At 39.8% G+C, this 26886-nt stretch overlaps 1 protein-coding gene across 5 annotated transcripts; it reads right to left on the minus strand.

The window, feature by feature from the left end:
* Nucleotides 1-64: 64 nt before the first annotated feature.
* On the minus strand, nt 65-26789 carry PHF6 (PHD finger protein 6). 5 transcript variants are annotated; one of them, XM_064426657.1, is made up of 11 exons: nt 26660-26789; nt 20694-20873; nt 20413-20514; nt 17244-17377; nt 16893-16936; nt 7797-7963; nt 7476-7619; nt 6129-6233; nt 5106-5239; nt 4353-4482; nt 65-4063 (listed from the first exon to the last, which is right to left on the minus strand). In XM_064426657.1, exons 2-10 carry the CDS (start codon nt 20829-20831, stop codon nt 4353-4355), a joined length of 1098 nt encoding a protein of 365 aa, XP_064282727.1. In that variant the 5' UTR covers nt 20832-20873; nt 26660-26789; the 3' UTR covers nt 65-4063. The 5 variants fall into 5 exon arrangements, with proteins under 5 accessions (XP_064282727.1, XP_064282729.1, XP_064282726.1 ...); XM_064426659.1 differs by lacking the exon at nt 26660-26789 and adding an exon at nt 25616-25867 and having other exon boundaries at nt 65-1307; XM_064426656.1 differs by lacking the exon at nt 26660-26789 and adding an exon at nt 25616-25856.
* Nucleotides 26790-26886: the final 97 nt, after the last annotated feature.

A 26886-nucleotide genomic window follows, 5' to 3' on the forward strand; every position in this document is an offset into this window, starting at 1 on the left:
ATTTATGTATTAAAATGACAGTTTCAAAAATGATACTTTTGGAAAAAGGACAGATATGCAAGCATGAAATTCATAACTCATTTATTGAATATATATATGCAAGGATACCAATAAAAAGAAACTAATACTGCAAACTACAACTTTGGAAGTAAAGCCAATATAACAGGAACAAAATATACATAACATTGTAGATAGGAATGCATTTACCCTCTTCCATACATTCCTTGTCTTTACACCTAATGTAAATATATGCTAGAGCAAAAGCTGCAAACGTTGGCCTAACCTGAGTGCTTTGACAAGCAACAGCTCTCCAGGGTTCGTTAGGGGCTGAGATGTCACTGCAGACTAATGGCTGTGCATACATATGCAGGAACTGCTTCACCAAGTATATAAATCAAGGGCTGTGTTCTGTTTTTTTCACCTCCATCACTAATATAGTGGAATCTGATTCTGGTGACATGGAAGAAGAGTTACTAATTGCTATCATGCACTTTCAGTTCTCTTCAGATTAATTTAATCTAATGAGGATTAATTTTCTTGTCAATGTGATTCAGCGTATTAATATTTTTGGAATGCACTGATTATCACCTGTCAGATAAGTCTGATATTTCAAATAGATTATCACCTCTTCACTTTTCACTCTGTTTTAGCATGAAGTTCTTTTTCCTACAGGCAGGAGTAAGAGGCAAACTCTTCTGTTACACCACATTTTAGGGCCAGATTTGGCAGACTCAAACCATTGTGGATCAGCACAGCTCTTTGTACCTGAAGCTGAGACTTTGTGGATGTAGGTGTGACTCCTACTAGAGCCTCATCACAGAACCTCCTGTGGAGCACCCCTGCTGAAGGAGCAGATGTTCTGCTCACCTCACGCTCGGGAGCTGCACTGACACTGAAGCAGCCCTTTCCCCCTGCCCTGGACAGCACAGCCCACTGCTACAGGCTCTGACCTTGGACTCTGGCTTTGCACCAGCTGTATCCTCAAGATATCTGAACAGGATCCTTGTGATGCCTGTCCTTCCTTGGCACAGTCCTTCTGGGAACAGCAGAACCACAGATCTGTGAGACCACAGTGAGTTGGGGAGATGTCTTAATGGAGAGGTGCAAGGAGCTGGGGAGAAACCTCCCTTCTCAGAGGGTTCCAGGCATCTTAAACAGCACACAATCCTCTTGTGAGCAAAAGAAATGCCCAAAGGCAAAAAGTAACAATAATAGTAATAAAAAAATTAAGGTGAGACCAGTTTTTTAAGACAAGTTTTGTTGAATTCATGATGTTGAATTCTCTGTGAGATGAAAGCAGAAGGTGCCTAGTAAAAAAAAAATCTCAGTAACAAATCGACTCTATTAATTTAACTAGCTAATTTAAACATACCTAGTTCACCTATAGAGCACTTCCATTACTTCTAACATTTCTGGGAAGGCAGTAGATGCTCCAGAATAATCTTCAATATATGCTTGCAGAGATTACATTGCTTTACCAAAAAAAACCCAAAAAAAACCCTGCAAACCAAAACAAACCCCCAAAAATTCAGAGAGACTGTCTGAAATTCCAAGCTAAAATACACATAAAAAGACAGTAATGGCAGTATTTTGTCTTTTAAAAAAATGATGTAAATGTTGTATACTATGATACATTGTCATGCTTTTTAAAACTACAATTAAGGACCTAAGAGATGTACAGTAAATACACTGCTGAGGTACATTTCTTCTAAATATTAACACCACGACAGAATTACTCCCCAGCAGGTGATGCTACTTGGGAACATATAAATACAATTTTTACATTGTAAGGCACTTTTACCCAGCATACATGAGTTGAAGTCAGTTATGACAAATTTGAGGCTTGTAAGAAAAGGCTTTTGCTTTTGACTTTGCTTCCATGAATTCTGAATTGATGACAGTTTCACCAGGCCATTTCAGCACACAGGGGTAACAGGGAAAGCAGCCACTTGCTTTTCTGCTGCCCAAAGGTAAAGTGCTGTTCTGGTTCTTCGAGGCAAGGAATGGGTTAATTTATCCATACAGGTGAGTTATTGGACTGAATATTTTACTAAGCCACTGACACAATGAATTAGAGCTCAGTCTCAAGTACAGTCAGTATGCTGGCAGATCTACCCCATGCAAACTTAGTTAAATACAGTAGCTGCAAACAAAGTGCCTTTTTTCCATGGGAGGGCCATGTCTGAGGCACAAACTGAAGTAATTTAAATATTGAAGGATGCTATTTTGCATTCTAAAACTGTTCTGAGTGGCTGAAAAATGTTCATGTTCTAGGAGAAACAAAACACCTTGATAGACAATTTCAATAATCCATCTGTCATTGCAATTCAAGTCACGCTTTTAATTTTGAAAGTTACAAATACAAAATAAAAATGAGCAATGGCATCATGTTTAGAGCAGTAACTGAATATTTTCTGTACACAGCAATATTTCTTTCCAAATGGGATTATTCTCCAGGAAAGCAAACAGAACTGATTGAATTCTAACAGGTAAAATGTTAGAAACTCCAATATACAGTAATTGAGTCCCTCAAGACATTAAGGGAATGCATAAGAAGACAAATGACACACGTTAAATCTTTTAAAAATACAAGTAAAAAATGCTACAGAAACTCATGTTACAAATGAACCGTTTTTGCAATACCAATCACAGAAGAACTGTAGCAGTTTATAGTCAAATCAGTGTCTTTTGCTTGTTTCCTTCCTTCAAATCCAGAAGTTTTTTTGGGAGTTCAGAGTGAAACAAGTCAAAACCCTAAACAAACAATAAGGTGATGTGGTAGCAACAGACAAACATGTGGACTAGATTCAGCTTTTTGGTTTTATTTCAGTAAGTCTGAGGATGTGCTTTTAACAGACCAATTGAAGAAGCCAGTAGCCATTAGAAATGACAAGGTGTTTTGACAGCAGTCAGAGGACTGTTCTGTTAGGTTTGGTAGAGCCTAGATCTGAGCGTTCCCTCAAGGAACATCAAATTCTAGCAAGTAGAATTCCACGATGTGATTGTTGACTTGACAGAGAAAAGGAAAAAAAAAATCACTAAAACAATAAGGATGATACGTGAACTTTCCCATATAGTGGTCATATGATTAAAAAATAAATACCAATCTAGCAAAAAAGGCTGTTTCCTCATTCTTCTTACAGAATATGGGACCTTTATGCACATTCTTGACAAAACATGAAGTGTTCCACACAACAGAGAACACCTGAGGTATGGACGTCAGATATGGTGGCTAAATTCCATAGTGAGTTAAGAGTTGTAACTCTCTGAAGTAAAAGAGATTGGGCTGCAAAGTCCAAACATTTGTATAGCAGGGTTTTAATCACACTTGGTGAAGTGTTCTTTGTAAATCAGGACACAGAGAGAGGTGGGTTTTTGGGGAAAGAATGAACTACAGCCCTTTGGCATGAGTTCTAAAGCTCACAGCTCAGAACCAACAGCTGCTCAAGTAAATGTCCCGCAAACAATGCCGGGCGGAATGAGCAATCACAACAGGAACAACCTGAAATGTTCAAGCGTGCTTCGTGTACACCGAGTCCTTTCCTACGGGGTGCTTCCCAAGCAAAAACAGCTCTGCCATGTACAGCCTCCGGAACTTGTGCAGGAAGAAAATGCAAAATTCACAAAGTACCAGCTCGTTGCCATCACGGACTTGTCCATGTTGTTAATTAAACTAGCTAAGACCTTCCCTCATCGTGTGAATCCACTAAACAACTTACACATTCCAAATCTTAAAGTTTTTATTCAGTCCAGAAATATAGATCTTACTTCATTTCAATGTCTGCCTTAACTTTTGACACTGTACATATTACATATCATTTATATAGTGTTTCATTTTTTTCCAGACACTGCAGACTACAAACTACATAATATTGACATGTAAAACTCTGCCACTTACTGAAGGCTCACACACATGAACGTTTCAGGCAGTTCAATGAAATTTCTAACAGAGTTGGGTAGTAAAAAGTTACTAACCCTTTTCTGATTTTTAGAAAACAATTTAAAAGAATTAGTAGTTATGATGTCTTAGCCATTCCCAGTTCTATAACTCTGTCCCTTGAACCTGTTTAAAAAATGATGAAAACAATTGTAAATTTAAAATCATACAGAAAAGCATTTCACAGCTCTGACATTACATCTACATTTAGCAATAGAAATGAGGGCCTCCCTTCTTACACTGTTACAAAGTCAGCCAGATTTAAAAAACAACAAATCCTCCCCATTCTTCTACAGTATGCCAATAAAAAGTACTCTGCATACACTAGATTTAAATACTTCACTGCAGTAAACTACATTAATTGTATATTGCGTTTCAGTCTTGGTAACAGATCTGTCAGGAGTAACTTCCATACCTAGTTTCCATTGAGCTGCTGCTGAGGAATGTCATTATGGTCAGTGCCTGATTTGCCACGGCTTTTGCTTTCTCTTTCTTCATCCTCTTCATCTCTTTCATCATTTCCACTATGGTTTTTACAATAGAGTCTGGCACAATAAAAGGAACAGTGAGGATTTACACTGAGAATATCCATCAAAACCTGACTTATCTCTCATTTAGTTTCGAGATGTGCTACAAGTCAGCTCATCTTAAATCATTCACAGCTTCCAGTCAAGCATCAGTTAAACTGAGAAGGAAAACAAGGGTCAAGAGCAGCCAAGAGAACCCTGACAAAGCCAGCTCAGCAGAGCTGCCTCTCCCTGCTCGGCGGATGCCCTCTCGTGGGCACAGCGCGGCAGCTCAGCCGCAGCTCTTCGGGAAGGAGGGAAAGTTGTGGGGCCCAAAAGGCCCTTGAAGGAAGCTGCAAACACATCAATATGGAGGAATCATGACATCAATTTTCTTGATCTAAATTACAGATTAGTGGAGAAGGGAAATATAATACAAGTAAAATAATTTTCTCATTTCTCTTATTTACAACACTACAGAAATTTCAGATTAGCAGAGTAACTGAAATGTTTCGTAAAGTCAACAACTATTTAAAAATACCATTTTAAGCTAAATAATATCCTCTTTTTAAAGAACATATTGACTAGCCAAGTTAGGCAGAAAAAGTGTCATGAAATAACTTTACTTTCGTAGCTGATTCGACAATTACATAGGTCCTTACTTATAAATTCCTCGTGACATGTTCTCAATGTATTTAGCTTTGTCTTCTACTCCACAGTGGTAATGGTATGTTTTTATGCAGGCTTTGATTTCACACCCAATAGTAGCACCAGGCTGGCTGCAGAGTGTGCATTTCTGTGCAGGGGAGAGAAGAGAACAGCAGCATTCAGGATCTCAGTCTTCTGTCTCTTAGTACTCAGTTTAATGTTCCTCATATTTATGGCTAACATTTTGGAACAGAGTAATTCCTCTGGCAGATCATCCTTCCAATGAGAAGTTAATCAAAGACATGGTAAACCAGAAACTGTAAGATACCAACCCACAAAAATATGAACACTAGGATTTACCTGTCTGTTGCACAGAAAATTGCTACATGATTGCAAAACATGTTATTGCACGTCCAAGGCCATTTTATTGCTGCTGAAGTTAGTATGCTAATATATAGACTAGAGTCTTAAATTTTTTTTTTCAAGGAACAATATTGCTAGTTTTTTATTATATCTCTGATCCCCTATACATTTCTTAGTATTTTAAAAACATAATGAATTTTAATAAAATATAGTGTGATGTTTTACCAGCATCCCCATCTCTAAGATCTTAAAATGTTTTTCTACTAAAACACCAAAACAGTTGGAAACACTGGTTTGTTTCCAATTTTAGAGAATATATTCACTGTAAGAACTGCATATTCTCTAATTTTATGTGCAGCTCCACATAGTGTGTTTTTAGTAACACAGGTCCAAAGCTGTTACTCTCTTATAGTTACAGCATGGCTAATATGCATCATGATTCTGTGATCATAACAGTTATGTACATTGTCATAAGGAATCCCAAATACCACAAGCCCAAAGACCACTAGTATTAAGGTGATTCCTATCTGGCTGCCCTTCCCACAAGTAGCAATATATTTTAATTTTGTGTTTAGAAAGAGATAGAAAAGACTGCTCTATAAAAGGAAGGAGGCAGAGCTATACAGGCCTTAGCAGAATCACTAACACATTCACCACTTTCTGCAGGTACATACCATTCTTTTTCCTCTCTTGATTTCTTGAAGTACAGTTTTGATATCAAAATCACCAAATTCTGCCCTTGAAGTTGTTGTTAGCTGGACAGTGCCAGAAGAGAACAACTGTAAAACAAGCAAGTCAAAGTAATGTCAGGTCCAAAGATGTTGGATGATCATCCTTCTTCAAGATGAACAAACCAAGATGTTTGGAAATTTTTTTATAGGAATAACTGAGCACTGAACATCCTGTTTTGTGATCTCAGACAGCATGTGCTTTACCAACAAACTAGGAAAAACCCTGTGCTGAGCAACTAAAGCATTCCTTCTGATCCCCACCTGACCGCTTTAATTAGAGTTGTTGTTGTTGTCTTGGAGAAATTTCTTTTAAAAGACAGAGGAGTAGACAAGAAGTAATGATAGGATGAAAATATAAAGTAACAAATGGGAAATATTATCAATTGCACTACTCAACATTTTAGCAATATTCCATTTCCTTCCCTGTGACATATGTGTAATTCAGGTTCAACCCTGATGTTAATACAGCTGTGAAGTCCTGAGGGATGAAAATGGAGAACAGAAGTACCATCCCTTCCATCATCATCCTGGTAGATTCAGCTTTAACTGCCTTAAAACTGAAGTTCAGGTAGACAAAGTAACAAAGAGCTTTGCTAGAGTAAGACTCAAAGCTGCTGGCACACACCAGCTCTCTGTTTAGTGAGGCTGGGTACACAAAGTCAAAGAGTAACTCCACAGATTGCCTGGACTATTTATGCATTTTGAGGTACAACATGAACCAGTGGATTTTGTTATCCAAGGCCCCACCTCACTCATGGCACTGTCTGCTCATGTTCTTTGCAATTAGATCCTGTTCAGGCTGAGAGATCTACAAACATGACCATCTAAAGGCAAGAACTTTCTGGAACTTCCATATCCCACACTCTACTTAAGTCACACAACCTGAATCCACAGGTCAGAAAATTAACAAAGTTCATGGATTCTTCTCAGATTGTGCCTGAAGGCCTGTGAAGCTGTTTTATTTTTGGAAAGGATTCTTTTAGTTAAAACTGCTTTCTGTTTTCCTTTTTAAATACTTCATATGCATTTAGATGCTAAGGGAGCATTTTTAATAAGCTAAAGCATCTCCCTGAGCTAATTCCATCTCTTAGCATGAAGCCAACTTTTACTCATATTGCCTGCAGTGAAAATAAATGAATTGCTCACTTTGCAACACTTCAATGCTTAAGATCATCAGCATACAGACAATACTCAGCATAATTATATGTGAGGGTACTGTATTAAAATCCAAAATAGTAATTCAGACAAAATTCACAGAATAGACTGGTTAACAACAATACTGTTACTCACCATGCACTTATAGTGTGCTGCAGCCTTTTTGGCATTAAATATATGAAGCTTTCCTCTAGCTTCATTTTCTTCTTCACCTGCATGACAGAATCCACATTTAGGTTTTGTATCACTGGGGCTGCTTCTGTGGGGAGACCTGTCTCTCTGAAAGAAAAACATTTTACTAAAATATACTGCTGGGATACAAATAAGGTTGCAATTTTAAAAGCCTGTGGCCACCAGCTGGAGGCTCAGACAAATGCAAATTTTAATAAAACTTATATTTCAGAGAAGAAATATGCAATTCTGTCTTCTAAGAAGTTTAGCATATTTACTGCTTACATAGGAACTGCTTTCTATTTCATCTGTGCCATGTGAGGACGTAGATCTAGTGTCTTCTGATTGCCCTTTTAAATTTGTTTTTCTTGGCTTTCCCTTACGACCCCTCCTTTTTCCTTTGGGAGGTGAAGGCTCCAATTCATGTTCATTGATATTTTCTTCTAAATCTGCTTTAGAAGTCAGAAAACATCATTAAATAAGATTCTCCACAATTTTATGAAAAACAAACTAAGAAAAAAACCCAAAAACCAACCCACAACCCGTCAACACCAGACAAGAAAAATCACAACTTGTATTTTCCGAATTTTGGTCAGAAATAAAAATAGCACCTTTTCCCTATTTATTACAAACATGCAACTGCAGATCATGAAAACATTACTTCTTACATGTCATACAGCTTTGCATCTTTATAACATAAGAAGGTTTAGTGTTTCTTACAACTTCTACTTTCAGACCTACAATGTGTCCTCAGACACACATCTTCACCTTCACTGAAAATAACATTCATTCATTTAATCTACACTAAAACTGGAAAGTTTTCACCCATGAAATATGCTAATAATTTATTGTTTTAAGATGCATAACCCCAATATAAATTGCCCTTGATAGCATGCCAGTGTACCCAAATACTACCTCTCTCCTTGCTTAATTAATTGATGCCTGGTGACTTAAGAAAAAAAAATTCATCCATTGGGTTATAACATCAAGCTTTAAAACTGAAAAGTATTTTGTCTTCAGTGAAAAAATCTACAATTTTATGTCATTACAGAGTATTTTTAGATCTGCAGCTAAAACCAGCCTCCAGTTCAGAGGAAATGATCCCCACTGATAACATCCCATATCAAGTATTTACAGGCCATTCAGAATATAAGACCACATTTTTAAATACAGACATAGCAAAGAGCCCTGACAAGTTCCTTTGCAAGTGTCAGCTGAGCTGTGAATGCTGCACAGAGCTGAGCCAGCCTTTGGGCACACTGTCCTCTGCACAACTCACAGCTCTACAGAGGATACAGATCAATTCTACAAGATTGAGATTGCTTCCAGTAAGATTTAGTTAAATTGTATCTGATAATTACATCTAACAACCAGCTCTATTCACTCACTAACAACTTTCCTACTCACAGGAGCAGTCTCTTTTTTGTTCCTTTAATCTGCAGCACCCACCCCTGCTCGAGCCACAAAGATATTTCAGACTTGTTTAAAGAACACACACAGACCCCTCTGAAGGAGTTTTCTTCTCAAAACCCAAACCACAACCATCAGTATGAGCCCCCAAAGAGAAGGAAATGGTAAAGACCTGGAACATTCACTTAATGGATATTGCCATGTTTTAGTGTCCAGATAAGACACCTTAGCTGGAGACTAAATGCTGCCTTGCCACTCGTCTTTCTGATGTACTGTCACATAAAAATCAGATCACATTTCTGCCTTGTGATAACAGAGACTCAACTGCACAAAACTTGAGGTCAAAGTGCTGAACATATTCCACAGCCACCAAGTGGGAGCAGAAGACAACAGAAGCCCTGGCCCAGCCTGGCACACAAGGACATCCTGTTCAGCTCCATCTATTGTATCTGTCACTAAGCCCCAAGAAAGCTACAGCTCCTGCTCAGTTATTCAGGAAGGACAGAAAATTCATCCAAATGCATCACAACAGGTTATACTGACATTTATACAGATCTGCAAATTATTTTGGTTTAAACTTACAGATTATTCAGCTATATACAGATTTGCCCAAGTTGTTACTAAGACACATCAGTCTGTCTACAACATCCCTATACTTTAATATATAAACTACTCTTTTCCAATTGCATGTCAAAAGCACCATTTATTTTACTCTGAAAAAACTAAATACATGAGGAAACAGATTATGTAATGAAACGATACATTTTACATTTTCTTCTCAGTATTTCCTATCTAACATTATTTTCATTTGTCCCCAAGCAAGATTATGAAATTTAGACATTGACCTCTTAGACTGCATATAGCAAATTTTATTGCAATCTGAAAACCTTTTTCAAAAAGAATTCTCTTTTTATGTTCACCACATGAACTCTCTACTGATTAGTCAAAGAAATTTGTGAATATTTGTCTCTATTTTTACAATTACAGAAATCATAGATGGTTATTTTAGAAAACAAGTCTTACAAAAATATGACTATTGAATCCATGACCCTTTAAATGACATCAGTAAGAAGTTAAAAATATTCCTTCCAAAATAATTCAGTAGACTTCCCTACTATTTCATGAAACAAAACACAGTCCATTCACTGCCATCCTTTATCTTTCCACCTCAGTCCACCCTTATTTTCTACAATAACATTAAAGTATGTCCTGAACTCTTTACAGACCCACTTAAAAAACAGAAGTGAGTTATAATTGCTAAAAACCAAGCCCACCTTATGAAAACCAATTTCTTAGAAGTGTCAATCTCCTCATAGAATAAATTCTTAAGTGCTATTTTTTAGTCTACAATTATTAGCATATTTAAGATTTGAAAAGTAAAAATACTGTATTTTTAAAAGATAGTTTCAGTGTAAGATAAAAAAACCCATGAAGAATGTACAGCTTTTCTTAAAGGAAAATCTCTCTTCTTTGCTCAAAACTACGACTTTCAGAGAAGTTCAGACATGAAAATCCAGATGCTCCATGACATCCCTTCACAAAAATACAATTCCTTGAAGATTTACATCTCCTTCTTCAAGTGACGTGGACCTACAGAGTAACTGCACCAAGATGTGAGGATCTGCTCTACCACATCTCTCCTCCAAGACTGATACCTCAAACATTAAAGCTCCTCTTGTTTTTACAGCATCCTGAGCTTGCAGAACAGAACAGGGGGACTGTAACCAGCTGTCAAACACATCTGCCCTGGATGGTCTCCATGTTTCATTCACAGCTTGGTGGGTGCCCTGCCCCTCCCCTCAAGCCCACTGCCAGCTTACCCTGTGTCCCTGGCATCTGATGGTTGGGTGTTTCCAACTTCTCATGTCAGCTTGAACTAAGGAAAACACAAAAAGTTGTTCAACTCCTCCCTGACCAGGTGATGTTTTATCATGGATAGCACCCATCTTCTGAATCCCCTGAGATTCCCTAGAATCCCTAGAATTCCCTCTTCAGCTACCCCCCATCCCATATCCCATTACTGCATTGCTTTTTAAAATCATGACAATTTTCTAAAAATAACTTTATCTAAAGTGTTCCAAGGAGGTTTCTATGAGCTTCCCTCAGAAGTCCCTAAATGCTAGACCTGAAAAGAGCCCAATACACAACATGGCCTGAGAAAGAGGGGGTAAGGGTAGAAATCAAGAAGAAACAATCTACATTTTAAAAAGCACCTAGGAATATCATATTGTAAATTCAGATGAGTAGCAACAAGCCCCTAAGTTGCATTTTAGAAATCCATGAGCAGTACAAAGTACCACAGAAGGAACCCTGGCAAAATGCTGTATTACATCAACTGTTAACAGGGAGATTCAGCTTCAGAGAGAAATCTAAAAATTCTCCTTTGATCATGACTAGAAGGAAAAAGGATCAAGATGTTTTGCTGTTTAAAATAAGGCTTGGCAGAGAAGAGATTGAGATATCACTGATCCATACTGCATCAGCTTGAAATACACATGGAACCCCTTTTCAAAAGCCGGGTTAAAGCAAAGTAATACAGAATTAAGTGATTTAAAGGTTGTGAAAGAACATGTAAAAAGAGGATGTGTACAATAAATATGGCTCTATTTACCTCCTAGAATAAGAGAGTCAGAAACAAAGCAGGCTGATTTTGTATGAGGAAGATAAAAACTAAAACTACTGGCAAAATATATTTGCAAGTAGAACTGGACATGAAAAGAAGCCAAAGCACAGAATGTTGAAGGGGCTGAGACCTGCTGCTATATAAATCTGAAATCACACATATGCAGGTAAAGTTTTACAGGGCATTTGGGATAAAAGAGAAATTAAAAATTCAAGGAACAAAGTCAATCTTACTAGATTTTTAGAAGAGAAATTAAATATAGCAGAGAAAGAAAAGAGTACTTCAGCATGCTACAGTAAAATCTCATTAAACTATAGCAGAAACCAAATAAACCATGTGAGCCAACATAATTGTTTTAAATTGGAAAGGAACATTAAAAAAACCCCAAAAGAGCCTTATTGGCCCAGTAGTTAATACTAAAAATGTGGATGCATCTATAAGAAATAATAAGAAACAGGGATTTGCATAAACCCCCTTGCAATCAAATACAAAATCAGGTAAACTAATCATGAAACAATAGCTTTTATCAGCAGATGATGTGAAATCAACGACCAAAATGCTGAATATATTTTTTGTGTTATCTTTTCCAATGGAAAAGATAACACAAAACTCTAAATTAAAGTAAAAACTGAGAGGAAAAAATTAAATTACCCCTTAGGTCCTGCCACTAATATGTTTTCCAAAAGCCCCAGATACTTTAAGGAACTGATGACTCTCATGCAAAAGTTATTTGTTATGAGATATTTGAGATTATTTATTTAATTAAGTACATTTAACACAGAAAAAAAAGAGAAGTCCTTACTAACCACACAACTGAAATGCATTTTCAAGCAAAGAAACACTGGCAAAGACTGAAGACAGATGATGCACTTGGCTTGTTTGCACAATCACAAAGCTTATGACCCCAGTCTGATGAATTTGTTGAGTAGCTCAAGTCTCTCTGTGTTGTTACTCCCTTGTCTGGATGGGAGGGAGAATCAGAACACCACAGGACAGCTCCTCAGACAGGACAAACCATTCACCACATGATTTTACATTTTTCCTTTTCCTTTAGCCATGTGGTTTTCCATAAGAAAACCCTGGTGTGATGCTCCTGCACAGATCCTCATTAGTCTATAATGGACACTGCTAATTCCCTGCTCCTGTGGGAACACCACGAACACATTTGATGCCACACCCAGAGCACTCTCCAGAAGACAGACACCAGGCAGGCTGAGCTGGCAGAGCCTGGGAAGACTTTGTCACCATCAAAATCAAAACGACCCCAAAGTGCAACATTACAGAAACATTTACACCTGACTGTTACTGCAAACAACCCGAGGCAAAGCTGGGCTAGGACCAATGCTGCAGAAAATGCAACAGGGAACAAACACTGCTCAAAGAATCCAAAGATGAGTCAGAATGTTACCTAACTAGAATGCCAAAAAGTTGCAGATGTTTTTCCTGCCAGTCTCTGGTTTTCACAGCACTTTGGGAAAGTACTCAGTGCACTATAGACTGCAGCGTCCCTAAATAGGTCTCAGAGAAATATCACCCTGACTCAACTTACTGAGCAGTGTGAGAAGCACAGATTCCATGTCTGATCTTTAGAATGACATGAAAAGGATGCTAAGACAGGGCATGTCCTTATTTCCACTGTGGAAACATATTTCCCTGAGGCTCTGAGCACAGCTACAACAGAAATTACAGATATTTTATTTTCTGACCCCACAGTTCTCAAGCATCTGCTATGAACATTAACAAGAGAAGTCACACAGCTCTTTATTAGTCTTTGTCTTACCACTGTGTAACAGATGAAATTGCATTCTTATTTTAGTTTATATTAAACTATTCCTCATCAGCTGAATTTGTTTTAAATTCAACACATCAGCCAGGGCAGCTTCACCTGCAGGGAACTAAGAGAGGCCAGTTTTTTCATTTTTCAACAATTATTTCCAGTACATTGGAATAAATTGCAATAAACAGCTCCAAAACGTAAGTTCAGCAATACTTCATTCTTCAAAAAGAATAAATGCAATTGTATCAAACTGAAGAGTAATTCAACTAATGGTTAGCTGTGATAATTTGAAAGCACTGGCACCAATTCCTGTAACCTCTTAGGTACTGAAAACTTAGCTTGCCTAAAATGATGAGGAAAGCTGTTACCTGAAGTTCAGTTATTTTGTTAAGATTTCTAAACAGCAAGCCAAAAACCTAGATGTCCTTTTTCCAGTTAATGAGAACAAAGCACAGAAAAGTCACTCTGAATTACAAAAAGGAAATATAGGAGAAATACAACTTTCCTATTCTATGTCATCTAAATACCAGGCCATATAGATAAATTAGATAAACCCAACAATCCATTGAAACAGATAATGAATTTAAGAGCACAGTACTCTGCTGCCATGTTTCACATTTTCCTAGTCAAAGAAAGCAGAAGGTAGTTCATCAAGTCCTGTCATATGAAGAAAAATTAATTCCTATCACTCATTAATTTTGCCTTGATAAGCAGATGCCAAGACTGATGAATCCCCACACCACCTGAATTTCTTAACAGCAATAAAAAACATCTATGAGGTCCTTTTCATTAAGTCTTAGCAGGTAATTTAATTCCAACATAGGTCCTTCAACATTATTTCCATGCAGCCTCAAGAGATCTTCTTTAGCTGTTATTAAGTATTTAACAGTCTTTTTAAACTAGAACTTCTAACAAAAGTGTATGAGCCAGATCTCAGACTTGGGCAAGTATGGCCCAAGAAGCATCCATTTTCTAGGGAAGGGAAGGAAACATCTCACTGTTATGCAGCAGCTCTGCCTACAGAGCTGTTCTGGACAAACCAAACACCCCTAAAAACTGTTTGAACATCTACTAATGGAAGTGACAGAATAAAAATACCTGGACTGGAACAATTAAACATGGATACAAACAACTAAGCATAAGAACCCACAGATGTTCTAAACTGACCACCAAAAAAACCACAACAAATTAATAATAATAAAAAATCCCCAACCCACAGAAGGAGCAGTTAAGTTTCCATTACAAAGGACTGATGGTTCCAGCACCTCCCTGCACCCACACTGGGTGACAGAACCACAGATAAGCTTTAACTGTTTATTAGGAAAACACTGCTAAGCAAAGATTAATGAAAATGAAACTAAAACAAGATTAAAACAAAACCCACTGTGTTAACATCTCGTTTCCCTGCCTAGTCTAGTCACTCTCCTCTGCCAAGTCCGTTATCTGGTTTCACACACCACCATTCTTTCACATTTAAATGCCTCCTTGACATTCACATTCTCATCAAGAAACAAACAAAATACATATATAAAGCTTAATCTCACCATCCAACACCTTCCAGTTGTCATTTCACTTAGCAAACTTCAGCATTTAAGTATTAAGGAAAAAACCTCCCAAGTCTGTTCTGAAACTCTGAAAACCATCCTGTAATTTCTGTCTGCTAAAGTTAATCAGTGTTCAATGTAGCAAAATACCATAGCTATGGAAATGAGTTATAGCACTGTAACAGGAATATGCAACATATATTTTTACTTTCTTGGATTTAAAGGAGTCCCACAAAAGAGCCCCAGCTTCTGGTGTTATTAAATCCACAACTGTAAGTAATAATTATTTTGTGGGTAAAGTTTCCAAAACTGTATGGACTAAAAAGAAAACATATTATTTGGGAAAGAGCACTGGGTGGAATTTCAGTGAAATATTAAATAAAGAACTGAAAATAGGAATGTGAAGTATAACTACATATAGTTCTAGAAGTTCAGAGCTATTTCTAGAAATGTAAAGCATGACAGAAGTAAATATTTCAAACAAAAAAAATGTGTACAAAGTACTAAATAATATACTATCAGGTTCCTTGGCCTCAGCTGTTCTGACTGACATTGAGGGTAGGAGAGAAGAAATGCACAATCTAAGAGGCCCTTGATATGAGCCTAGATTAATGTTTTAACAAACCACCATCAACATTTAATAAAAAAACCCACTCATTTTCCCCAATATATCTATATAAAATTTAAAAGCTTTTGCCGCTAGAAAACGACCCTGTAAAATTGGAGAGAATGGTTTCTGAAAACTCTTAAAGAAAAGCACAAGTTCAGATCCTGCAAGGAATCCCAAGAAAAGTAATCCATTGGTTTTGAGCTCCATGCAGAAGTGGAGGCCTTTTTAAACACATGTCAAACACTGAGACATTTGTGAGCAAGTATAAAAAAATATTTTAAAATATCAGTTAAAGAGATTAATCTCTCTGGACTCAAAATGTCTTTTATATTCTGTGTCTGCTAACACACAAAATGACCCCAAAACAAACACAAGATAACACGGCCTCTTCTCTTTGGAGAACTAGTTATAACATAGATATTATTTTTCTTGTTTAAACCCAGTAAGAGTAAAATTAGAGTTTTATATATAGGCACACAACAATAATTATGTAAATAGAGTAAAAAAGAGAAATCCATTTTCTTTGGTATTTTCTGCTGCCTTCAGAATCTTTCTGAACATTGAAATAACATCCAAACCTTTACCATTGCAGTCTACTACCTGTTTTATAAAAAGCAACACATTATCTAAAATATACATTTGGCATAGAGACTGGAGTGATTAATGAAGTTTAACTTTTACTAAACACTTGTAGTCAGTTAAATCTGAGGACATTTCAGCTGAAAACAATGCAAGAAGTAAACTACCAACTGCTTGCTTACCCAAATTCAGATACTGTAGAAAAAAAGAAAAATACCTTCATAATAACACAACAGCACAAGTAATTTGGAATTTTAACAGACCACACAATATATCTACATTTGTGGCATTTCACTATTTTCTGCAAAGCTACACAGCTTTCATGAATGGATCCATACAACTTTTTTAAAAAATCAATATGATTTAAAAACTTATCTGTAAGTGAACTCATCAGAACCCTTTATATTTACTCCCAATAGTAGTGTTTCTTTTTTCAAGAGTTAAACTCTATTTACGAGAACAAAAAATAATGAACATTTAGGAACATTAGCAAAAATCAGCTGTTACCTGACCAAATATTTCAATGTTAATATTGTGAATACTTAACTACAAACATAAGCCAGCTTCTTCCAAGAAGGGAATGTATAACTTCTACCCAAACTTTGGTTTTATGGAGCATCGTATCTTTTGGGCATCCTAAAATTTATGGTCGGGGTTTTTCTCCACCTCAGCCAATAATTTTTAGAGAAAATACAGAAATCAGATGGACTTCCAAACTCATTGTTTCTCAAAAATAAGTAGTTCTAATTTTTACTGAAAACATTTAAATTCTCCAGAAAAATTAAATTTAACCAAGTATCTTTCTACAATGGGAAAAATTTATAGTGAATAATTTTACCTTCAGAGTTATGCGTAGTTTTCTTGTGTTTTCGACATAAAATCCTATAAACAAAGTAGTTGAAAACTGTCAAGTCAGTCACGAATCACAGATTATTTACTCATCTTTTAAATTTAAATGCCAGTACATTTTTCTCCCACTTATAAGACTCACTGATACACAAATCTGGCAGTGAAAATATGCTTTTCTAGCACATCACTATTTTGAATGCCACAATCATAATTAGAATTTTTTGCAACAGTTTTGTTTAGATTCCAAAGTGGGGTTTTGCTTTGCTTTGTTGTTTGTTTTTTAAACAAAGAATGTAAAACACAAATTTAAAAATAAGCGTAACAAATAAATAATAGTTACATGTAAATGCCTTGTGAAGGTTTCTCTCTTATCTGAGCTTTATCATGCAAAGCACAGTAGTAGTGATATGTCTTGTGACACGTTTTCACATCACAGCCAATGGTCGCTCCAGGACAGTGGCACAAAGAGCACATCTGGAAAGGAAAAGAAAGCACAATTCATGTTGCTTTTTGTTTAGTACTTTTGGGTTAAAAAATAATATATTTACCACTCCTGGTGACAAAACAAATTAATTTACATACTCGGTATTACTCTTCCTGCTCTCGAGTGTTTTGCATAATTTATTTTAAAATTAAGAAATTTATTACAAGAGTGCAACAGTGCAATAACCATCAGATGCATTATCAACTCAAACACCATTATCAACTCAGTGAAGAAAATAATTAATTTATTTCTGTGGAATGTATCTGATGAAAGTCACACAGCTATTCACCAGAATATCCCTCTCACAAGGACAGTCTGTTTGTACCGACCCTTTCAGGAAAGTTAAAATCATAATTGTACTGTTTAATTCTGAATTATATTATAAAGGCAAGAGGGGAAAAAAATGACAACCATTTGAGAATGATCCTGCAGCCAGAAATACTGACAACTTGTAAATTCACCTCAGCAGCTAACTTTAGCATCAGCAGTTAACTTTATTTTTTTTTCTACAGTTATGTTCTGAAGTCCTTTCCAAAACACTGAATTTAGTGAAATATTTGGAAAACACAATTAATTTATTTCAACTAAACTAAGTTTTGCTCTTTGTACTTATATTGCAAAAAAGATTAAAAGTGAGGCTGTTGCTTCACTCTTCCATTAATGAATTCTTCTTGTACCAGACACGTACATAACAGCAGCTATCCAAATCAGCCTTCTAAATTGCTCATGGTCCTTCTTATACTGTGGCAGGAAAGGAAGTAATTGACAGTATCACAAAATTTTTCTCTTTATTGTTCTCTACTGACTAATATTCCCCAAAATCTCAGGATTTCCCATTAAACTCACCTTCCAAGACAACTGGAGCTTTTTCTTTGTATCCTGCATATTGCCAACAACCCCAAAAGGTTGCAATCAGTTCCAGGTCTAAGTATGCAATGTAGGATATTCCCTACATATATATAATCTATATCTATCTCTCTATCTCTGACGATACATTTTTTCTCCCCTGCACTCATTTAGTCAAGTTCTCCTTGCTACTCTCAAATATGCCAAAAAAATATACCACCAAAGCTACCAAATATACCACCAGCCTGTTTTTCAATTTTAACGAAGTCAACTGAACAGTAAAAATGTCAAAGCCTTGGATCATCTCCATTTACTCCTCTGCAAGCTCTGAAATGGTACAGTTATATACTGTTGCCTAGTTGTTATCTAATTTTTATGGGCATCTTATCTCATAAATCTGTTATACATTATGGTTTTATATATAATAATTGCTGATCAAAGTCCTCTAGAAAAGCCTGGGCTTATATATCCAGCCAATCAAGTTCAGACAGAACCTCGGTTTCTCTGAAAGCCAGAAATTACTGAAAGAAAACTTTGTTTTTACAAACACCATGATGAGTCTGTAAAACAGAGCACACACATTCTATCCATGTTTCTATAAAGTAATAAAATACTTATTCCACTGGTGCATATCTGCTGTCCAAATGGTCACTAACTCAAGTCATATTGGGTTTTTAAGAAGTTTGATAAGCTGCAAATTAGGTATGTTCTTCAAAAAAAACCAAAACCTTTCCATTCACAGATACCAAAAGTAATACAGATAATTAAAATAATTAAGTTATCAGTGAGTTGTACTTCCAAATATTTAGACTTCATAAGCTTTTGTGTCTGGCCTACCAAGGTTTGACCCTACACCTTTTCTCAGACACATCTATTACCATCAGAAAGTCTCTACACTCTGTCACTGTCACTCTGAGGTCCCCACTGTCAGAGCCCACCTGGCCAGCAGCACCTCCTGAGGGAGGACAAACTGAGCCCAAGCCATCAAGATATTCACCTGACCCAGTGCTCTGGGGTTTTCTGCTGAATGTGCTCCCCAGAACGGACCAGGCAAGCAGACCTGAGAGAAAGGATTTGGGCTGATGATAAACCTTTACCTTTAAACTTCCCACACGCCAGTGGGGAAAGACAAGTTCCTCCAGAGTGATTCAGAGCTGCAGCTCTCTGCCAGCTACAGAGACAGGCACCTAAGTTAAGATCTAAAATTATCTTGTATGTTTTCTCGAAAGAGGAACCAACTCAGGACCATGAATCCCTTAGACTGACCAGATCCAGGTTTTCTGCAAAAACCTGAACAAAGTGCCTTGTGCACACAGCTGGTGAGCTACAACAATGGAGCCATGGCAATAGAAGGAACATAAAGAGATTCAGAAGCAGAAAGAGAAACCACCAAAGACATAAAAAGAAAAAACCTTTAAAATCCTTTAAGAGACACAAGAATCAAGAAGTTTCTTTATGATCAGTAGTTTCATTTACTACCATGGTTTTTGGAAAGTCCTAATCACAACATAAATGACTTGTGAACAGTTATTTCTTTCAGCTAACTAGAGCAAATGAAATTCCCTAGCTGGGAAAAGATTCAAATGAAACAGTGGATGAAATAGTACACTGCTATTATAAAATAGTAGTTCTGCAATAATACTTTGGACTTTAGTGGTCCAAGAACTGGTAAATACACAGAGTGCTTTAAATAACCAAGCTGAAAGGTTTTGATTTGAGGAGTGAACTGATCATCTGGTAAAATTATTTTAAGAAGAAACTCACTCATTTCCCCAAGTTGGAAAACAACTAGCTCTAAATAAATAGTAATAAAAAATTCCTTATGAATTGGCATCTCAGGAATTTTTAAAAAGTTCTTGCTGCTCAATCTCTTTAATTTGGTGGAGCTGCAATGACTACTGCATCCACATACCTCATAAGCCCTCTACATTCACAGCATTATTTTTTAAATCAATATAAAAGGAGCAAAAAGTGTATTTGGTAGTTAAAAAACTAGATTCTGGCAGTAAACTCACATAATGGTAAAGGCACAATAACAACCTTCCCAGGAGCCTAGAATGTGGATTTCTTTCAGAAATCTAACAGAAAATATTAAATACACTGAACAACTTCCTTGCAAACTTTACGGAGGGTATGAAAATACTGTCTTCCATTTTCAAAAGCCAAAATAGGGACTTACCAGTTTTGTGCCTCTCTTTATTTCTTTCTGAATATCTTCAATAGAGAATCCACCAAGACTCTCATTATCAGTGTGTGAAGAAACCAGTGCGGATGAGAACAGCTAAAATGGCAAAGACAAAACCCGTATTTTAATTTTTAAGGGTATAAGTGATAGAGAAATGCATCGATATGAAACCCACCAAGGTGCAGCGGTTAACCATGTGTGCCAGTTCCAATCTGGGTGGCTTTTCCACGGGTTTGCAGCGTTTTCCCGGCTCCCTCCCGCTGCCGGTCACTCACCATGCACTTGTGATGTGCCGCCACCTTCTGGTTCTCCGACATCAGCAGCTGCCCACATTCGTTATCTTTATTCGACCGACAGAACCCACACTTCCTTTGTCTGGAGGAGACTTTCTTCTGTCCGACTGAGCTTGTCATGATTTTAAATGACTTTAGAATGCCACTGCAATCCTCTCAATGCTACAGGGAAAAAGACCTGCAATCAGCATGTTAACATCAACAAAAGGCAAATTAACATAGCTTCATAAATAGAGTGTTGGATGCTTGGAAGTGGTTTGTTCCTTTTCTTTATGCTACTTCAGAGGCAGTATTTTGCCAAATTTGAATGAAAATTTTTTCAGCAATAAAAAGCAGTTTCTTTATGCAAAAAAAGTTTGAGAATTAAAATAAAACTTTCCATGCCAATAAAAAAAGCAGAAAATGGAAAAGAAATAAGTGGGAAATACAACAAGAGAATCACCGGGGGAAAAAAGTTACTTCAACTCATTTTTATAGTTATTTATTACAAGAAAGGAATTTATAGAAAAAAAAATATGTATGTACATGCAATGAAATTTATGCTACTGAACTTCAAAAACAGAAGCAAAGAAAAACAGAGAGTCCAGCACAGCCTCCTGCACAGGTTTGGGCTGTAAAGGCTCACCAAGTCTCAAGGCAGATGACTAAAGAGTAGAGATGAGATGATAAAATGTTACCACATTTGGTATCAGAGGTATCTTGTGGCTACCCAAACAGCATTAGGAACAAAATTGTAGACACCTCTCTGAGGTGCTGCAGTGGAAACCTCTCCATGATCCACAGTCAGTCGGGCTGGACCACACCAGGTTTCAGTAAGTGCACGAGAACTGCTGCTGTCAGCTCAGAAAAGTAACTTAAAATTGAACTCAGTATGAATCACAAACTTTTCAAGTGCTACCAGCAACATGTTTTAAAATGTAACACTGAGGTCACAGCGCCCAACTCGGGCAGACACAGCTCGAGCGAAAGTGAGAATGCTCAATGAGTGTATTAATTTCTTGGCCCAGTATTAAGATGTTTGTGTTCATTTGCTTCTACACCTACCAAGAAATTAAAAAAAAAAAATCTTCTTCAAATAGACTTTCTTAGAGCTTTTTAATTTGGAGATTTGAGCCTTATTATCAGAATTTGCCACAACTGCAATAAAATCCTCCTTAGCCTTTCTCTTCATTAAAACCACCGTAGGGTCCGATATTTGTGTTGGAAAGAAGTGTAAAATCCAGCCATAAATAAGAGAGCAGAGTTGCAAAACATCTGGACTGGGCTACAATGGCACAGATCTGCATGAAAATACACGGCAGGTCTCTGGAATTTGCACGGCAGAGCCGGGGCTGTCAGAAGCTCTCAATGCCGGTATCACTCACTGCTTCTCTAACCGAAAGCAAAGGAAGGTCCCCGAGTTTCCGTCAGCGTCCTCCTGCTGCCAGCCCAGCCCCTCCTGCTTCACCAGAATCCCACAGAGCTTGGAGCTGCTGGCCCTGTTCAGGGCAGAACTCCTGCTCCAAAGGTGCCTGTGCTGCCCCTCGCCCCTGCCCTCCCAAAGCTCCAGCTGCTTTCTGTTCTCACTGAGAGCAGTTTGTACCGCGGCGCACTCAGAACAAGAATGCAAAGATTTCTGATCTTGCTGATTTGCACAAAAAATGTGCCAATCTGGATAAACTAGTCACACCCTTTTGCAGTGGCAATAGGGAGTTCTTAAGTGTTAAAACACAAAAGAATTATTATAGTGTATTCTTCTAAAGAAAAAATAAAACAAGACTATTCTGTAATCCCTTCTGAGAAGAAAGAATGGTTCCTGAAGAGACAGACAGATAGATATGTATGTATGTATATTTAAAAATAAAAATCTGGGCAATTTTTAAAATTAAATAATATTTGGGAGCAGAAAAAGACCTACAAAAGACAAGTAGGAAGTAATATCAAAAGATTACTTGTTTACATCTCACATTCAACAGATCAACATAAATCACACAGGGATGTTGAGAAATATACTAACAATGTATGTAAAATGCAAAAGTTCTGGTTTTGTATAAACAGTGTGGTACACACACATACAATCACTTGGGTCTATCGGTTTCATTTTATATTCAGATTATATTATTAAAATATTGACACCAGTGATACCAATTATTAAAAGGAAGATCAGGAATTTCCTTGTACATGTGCACAGGTCCTACTGACTCTCAGCAACAAGAATTACTAATAGAACAGAGCTACCTTTCAATTTAAGCAGCAAGTTTGTATTTTAGAAAATGAAAGTAATTTATAACACACATAAAAAATTTTTAAGTGGCTCTCATCATATTTAATTTATAGGAAAAACAACTTTCCAAGATACAAGACATAAAGAACCTTCTCACAGCTCAGTGCTTTCCACCTCCCAGTGCACTACAGGCACACACTGCAGCAGCACCAGAACCTGACACAGCCTGACTTCCTCAAGTACTTCTGCATAATTAGATTTTTTAAGGCTCACAGTTAAAAATAATGCCAATCTTTACTCAATACATAGATGATGATGTTTAAAAAAGAAAAGAAGCAAATATACGTTTTGAAATACTTCACAGTTACAAGTAATTTAACACTTGAAAAATTATTCAGAACTCAAGCAGGCCAAAAAGGAAATTCACGTTATTTTCACCATCAGATTAAATTACTCTGAAAGCATTTTACAAGGGTATCTAGAAGTTTTCTTTCCAACCTGCATTTGTTGGTGTTTGTTTGTTTTTCTTTTGTTTCACTGGGCATTTACCCTATTTATATGTTTTTAAAGAGGGTTGAAACAAACTTTAGCATGAGAAACAACTGTAGACCTCTCAATGAATAATATCTGCTTTCTCAAAAATGTGAGAAGACACTACTCTCAGATCACTTCTCTTTGTGTCAAAATACACTTATCCTGTCCATTAAAAAATGAAACAAAACATTTTCTGAGAAAGACGAACCAAGTAATGCAGCTACAGCCCCACGATTCTGAATCCAAGTACTCAAAATTCTGGTTTTATCTCTCAAGTTAAATCACCCAGAACAACTCATCTAGTTTGCCAAGCATCAAGCTACATATCATTGGAATGAGAAAAAATGCAACTCAAAACCAGCTCAGTATTTTGGTTTTCCATGTTTAAAAGGCTAACAAATGAGTAAGAATTACAAAAAACAGTGATTGCACCTCCTGTTGATAGAATCTTGCTTGTCAGCTTTGTCAGTCTCACAGACTGGATCACAAGGAGTGATGTACTGTGGAATCACTGGCTGGGAGATTTTCACTGTCTCCACCAAAATGGAACAACATAGTACAGACACAAAGATTATTCCACACAGATCAATTTTCCGTGGGCTTAACCTAAGAAATGAGAAGTTACATGAGCCCCAGAATCACACAGGCAGAAATTCACTCAACCATTCTCCACCAAAAAATTTGGGTTCATTTGCGTTCACATTTCTTATGTGCACTAAAGTATTAAATGTGGTGCTTTCCCTCACAGCATCTTCATTTTATCTTTAAAGCAGCAGTTTTACACCCTCCTGTAGTTTCTGTGCTGCTTTACTGAGCTCTAGGCAACAGATTTCCTAAGGTAAAAGTGCAAGTTCAATAACTCTCAGGACGGGATGCCCTCAGTGCATGAGGCATTGTTCAGCACCACAGAATGGAAAGTAACCTGGACTCTAATTTCTGTTTATTTCCCAAACACGTCTCAGGAGCCTGATTACAGGAGTTCAAACCTCACCTGTATTTCCTACAAAGAACAAGATCTACATGCGGCACGTGTAAAGTTTGTTTTGCTGTGTGACCTGTACGGTTCCCAAACTATATTTCAAAAAAATTAGAATTTATATTTGTGAAGAAAATTTCAGACACCTAGGGAGAAGCTGTGAGAAGTAAACAAGCTTCAGAAAATGCCACTGCAGATGCTGAAGCGGTTTGGTCTCTCAGGACAAGCTACAGAAAATATTTGTGCAGATTTTTCCATGATGCTCACTGGAGTCACAAGCTTAGGAGTGCTCCGCAGTTTGCCGGGTCGGACACCCATTGTCGGGAGGTTTATTTTAGAGAAGGGGGGAGTGAAGAAGGGGAGAGGGGAAATATCCTGTAGGGTTCTGTGGCTGAGAACCCAAACCACAGGTCCCGCAGAAATTTTTATCCAGGAGTTACATTCACACAGCATCCTACAACCACTACAAAAAGTAGGATGGGAATTTATCCACCAACTTCCTTAAAAAACCCCAAAAAGACACGGACGAGGGGGCAGATGCGAGGGGAGAAGGGCAAACCCTCGAACAATGAGAGCAGAGCAGGTGACTGCAGCTGACACAGGGAGAGCCCGCGGCCAGGGAGATCTGCCAGACGGCGCTGAGGGATCTCCAGGAAAGTTTACATCCTCCCACGGGGAGCGGGAGATGCGCCGGTAGCGGCACCCCTGCCGCCGGCTCCCGGGGGATCCACGGGGCAGGACCGGCCGCACCGGCCCGCGGGGCCCGGCCGGGCCCGACCCCTCCGCGGCCGCGGGGCTCCGGGGGGAGCGCGGGGGGCGCGGGAAGGGCGATCCCCCCCCGATTCCACGGGATTTTGGGGGGAGCGGGACCGGGGGGCCGGGGGGGCGGATCCTCGCTGCACGGAGGGCGCGGGCCGGGGCGGGCGGAGCGAGCGGCACCGCCGGCCCGGGGAGCGGGCAGGGGGGCGGCACCGGCCCCGGGGCGCCCCGAGGGGACACCGCGGGGTGCCGCGACCCCTGCGGGGCTGCGGGGGCCGGCTGAAGCGCCGGGACCGGCGGCGGCTGCGGGCGGGCGGGCCCCGGGCCGGGGGCTGCGGGCGGGCCGGGGGCGCCGCGCCTGCCCCCGGAGCGCGGCGAAGCGGCGGCGGGGCGGGCAGCGGGCGCTCGGCGGGCCGGTGGTCGGTCACTCACCCGTGCGGCGGGCGGGGTGCGGGCGGAGGAGCCGCTCGGCACGGCCCGTGCCCGCTGGCGGGTCGCTCAGGGCCGCTCGCCCGCCGGGACCGGCGCGTTCATTCGGGGCTCGGGACGCGCCGCCGCCGCCGCCGCCGAGCGCACGCACGCACGCACGAGCGGACGGACGCACGCACGCACGCACGCACGGCGCGCCTGGGCCGCGGCGGCGCTGCGGGGCGGTGCCCGATTGGCGGGAGCCCGGCGGCCGCCGCTCGCGGCCTCCTCTGCGCACGCGCGACGACGCGCGCGCCTTTCCCGCTCCCGGTTCCCGCTGTCCCCGCCGCGCTTCTGCGCGAGGCCGGGAAACGGAGGATGGGGGGTGTGTGGGGAACGGCGGCTCTGCGCATGCGTGCCCGCCGCCGCCACTTCCCCGCGAGGTCCCGGCGCGAGCGAGCGGGGCCGGCGGGAGGCGCGGACACACAGGGAGCGGTGCGCATGCGCAGCGCTCACCCGCAGCCGTTGTCGGGGGGGGGGGGTGTTGCACCCGGGACTCGCGCTGCTGCGGCCGCGCAGCCGCAGTGCCGCGCGCGTGCGCAGAGCGGGCGGCGAGGGGCGGGCGGCGCTGCGGCACCGCGCGCGCGCCCCGCGGGGAGGGGGGGGGGGCGCCGCGCGCGCTCCCTCACGGCGCCCCCTTCACCCCCCCCCACCCCCGACCGCCCTCACGGCCCGGCGGAACGGAACGGAACGGAACCGAATCGAATCGAATCGAATCGAATGGTCAGGGTTGGAAGAAGACCTTCGTGATCATCCAGTCCGGCCGCCCATCCACCACTGCCGCCACAACCCCTAAACCGCATCACTCAGCACCAGTTCTAGGTGCCTCAAACGCGCCTTTGGTTCAGGAGGTGCAGTGGCAGTGCTGGGTGATGTGCTTTAGTGGCTGCAGTGCCAGCGCTGAGTGAGTGGCTGGATTTGATGATCTTGAAGGTCTCTTCCAGCCTTGACAGTTCCATGATCCCAAACCACATCACTCAGTGCCAGATCCAGACATCTCTTAAACACCTCCAGGGACGGAGACTCCATCTCCTCCTTGCGCAGCCTGTTCCAACACCTGACCACCTCAACAGCGCATTTCTTGTCTCTAATCTGACTCTGCTGTCGCCGTTTAAGGCCGTTTCCTCCGGTCCCCTCCGTGCAGACCCGGCAGACCAGACCGGCCCCAGCTCCTCACACGCTCCCGTCAGGGGTGACGAGTTCCCCCGGAGCCTCCCGGAGCCCCGGGCTCCCTC

This window comes from Passer domesticus, chromosome 7, assembly GCF_036417665.1.
Source record: "Passer domesticus isolate bPasDom1 chromosome 7, bPasDom1.hap1, whole genome shotgun sequence".
Classification (NCBI taxonomy): Eukaryota; Metazoa; Chordata; class Aves; order Passeriformes; family Passeridae; genus Passer; species Passer domesticus.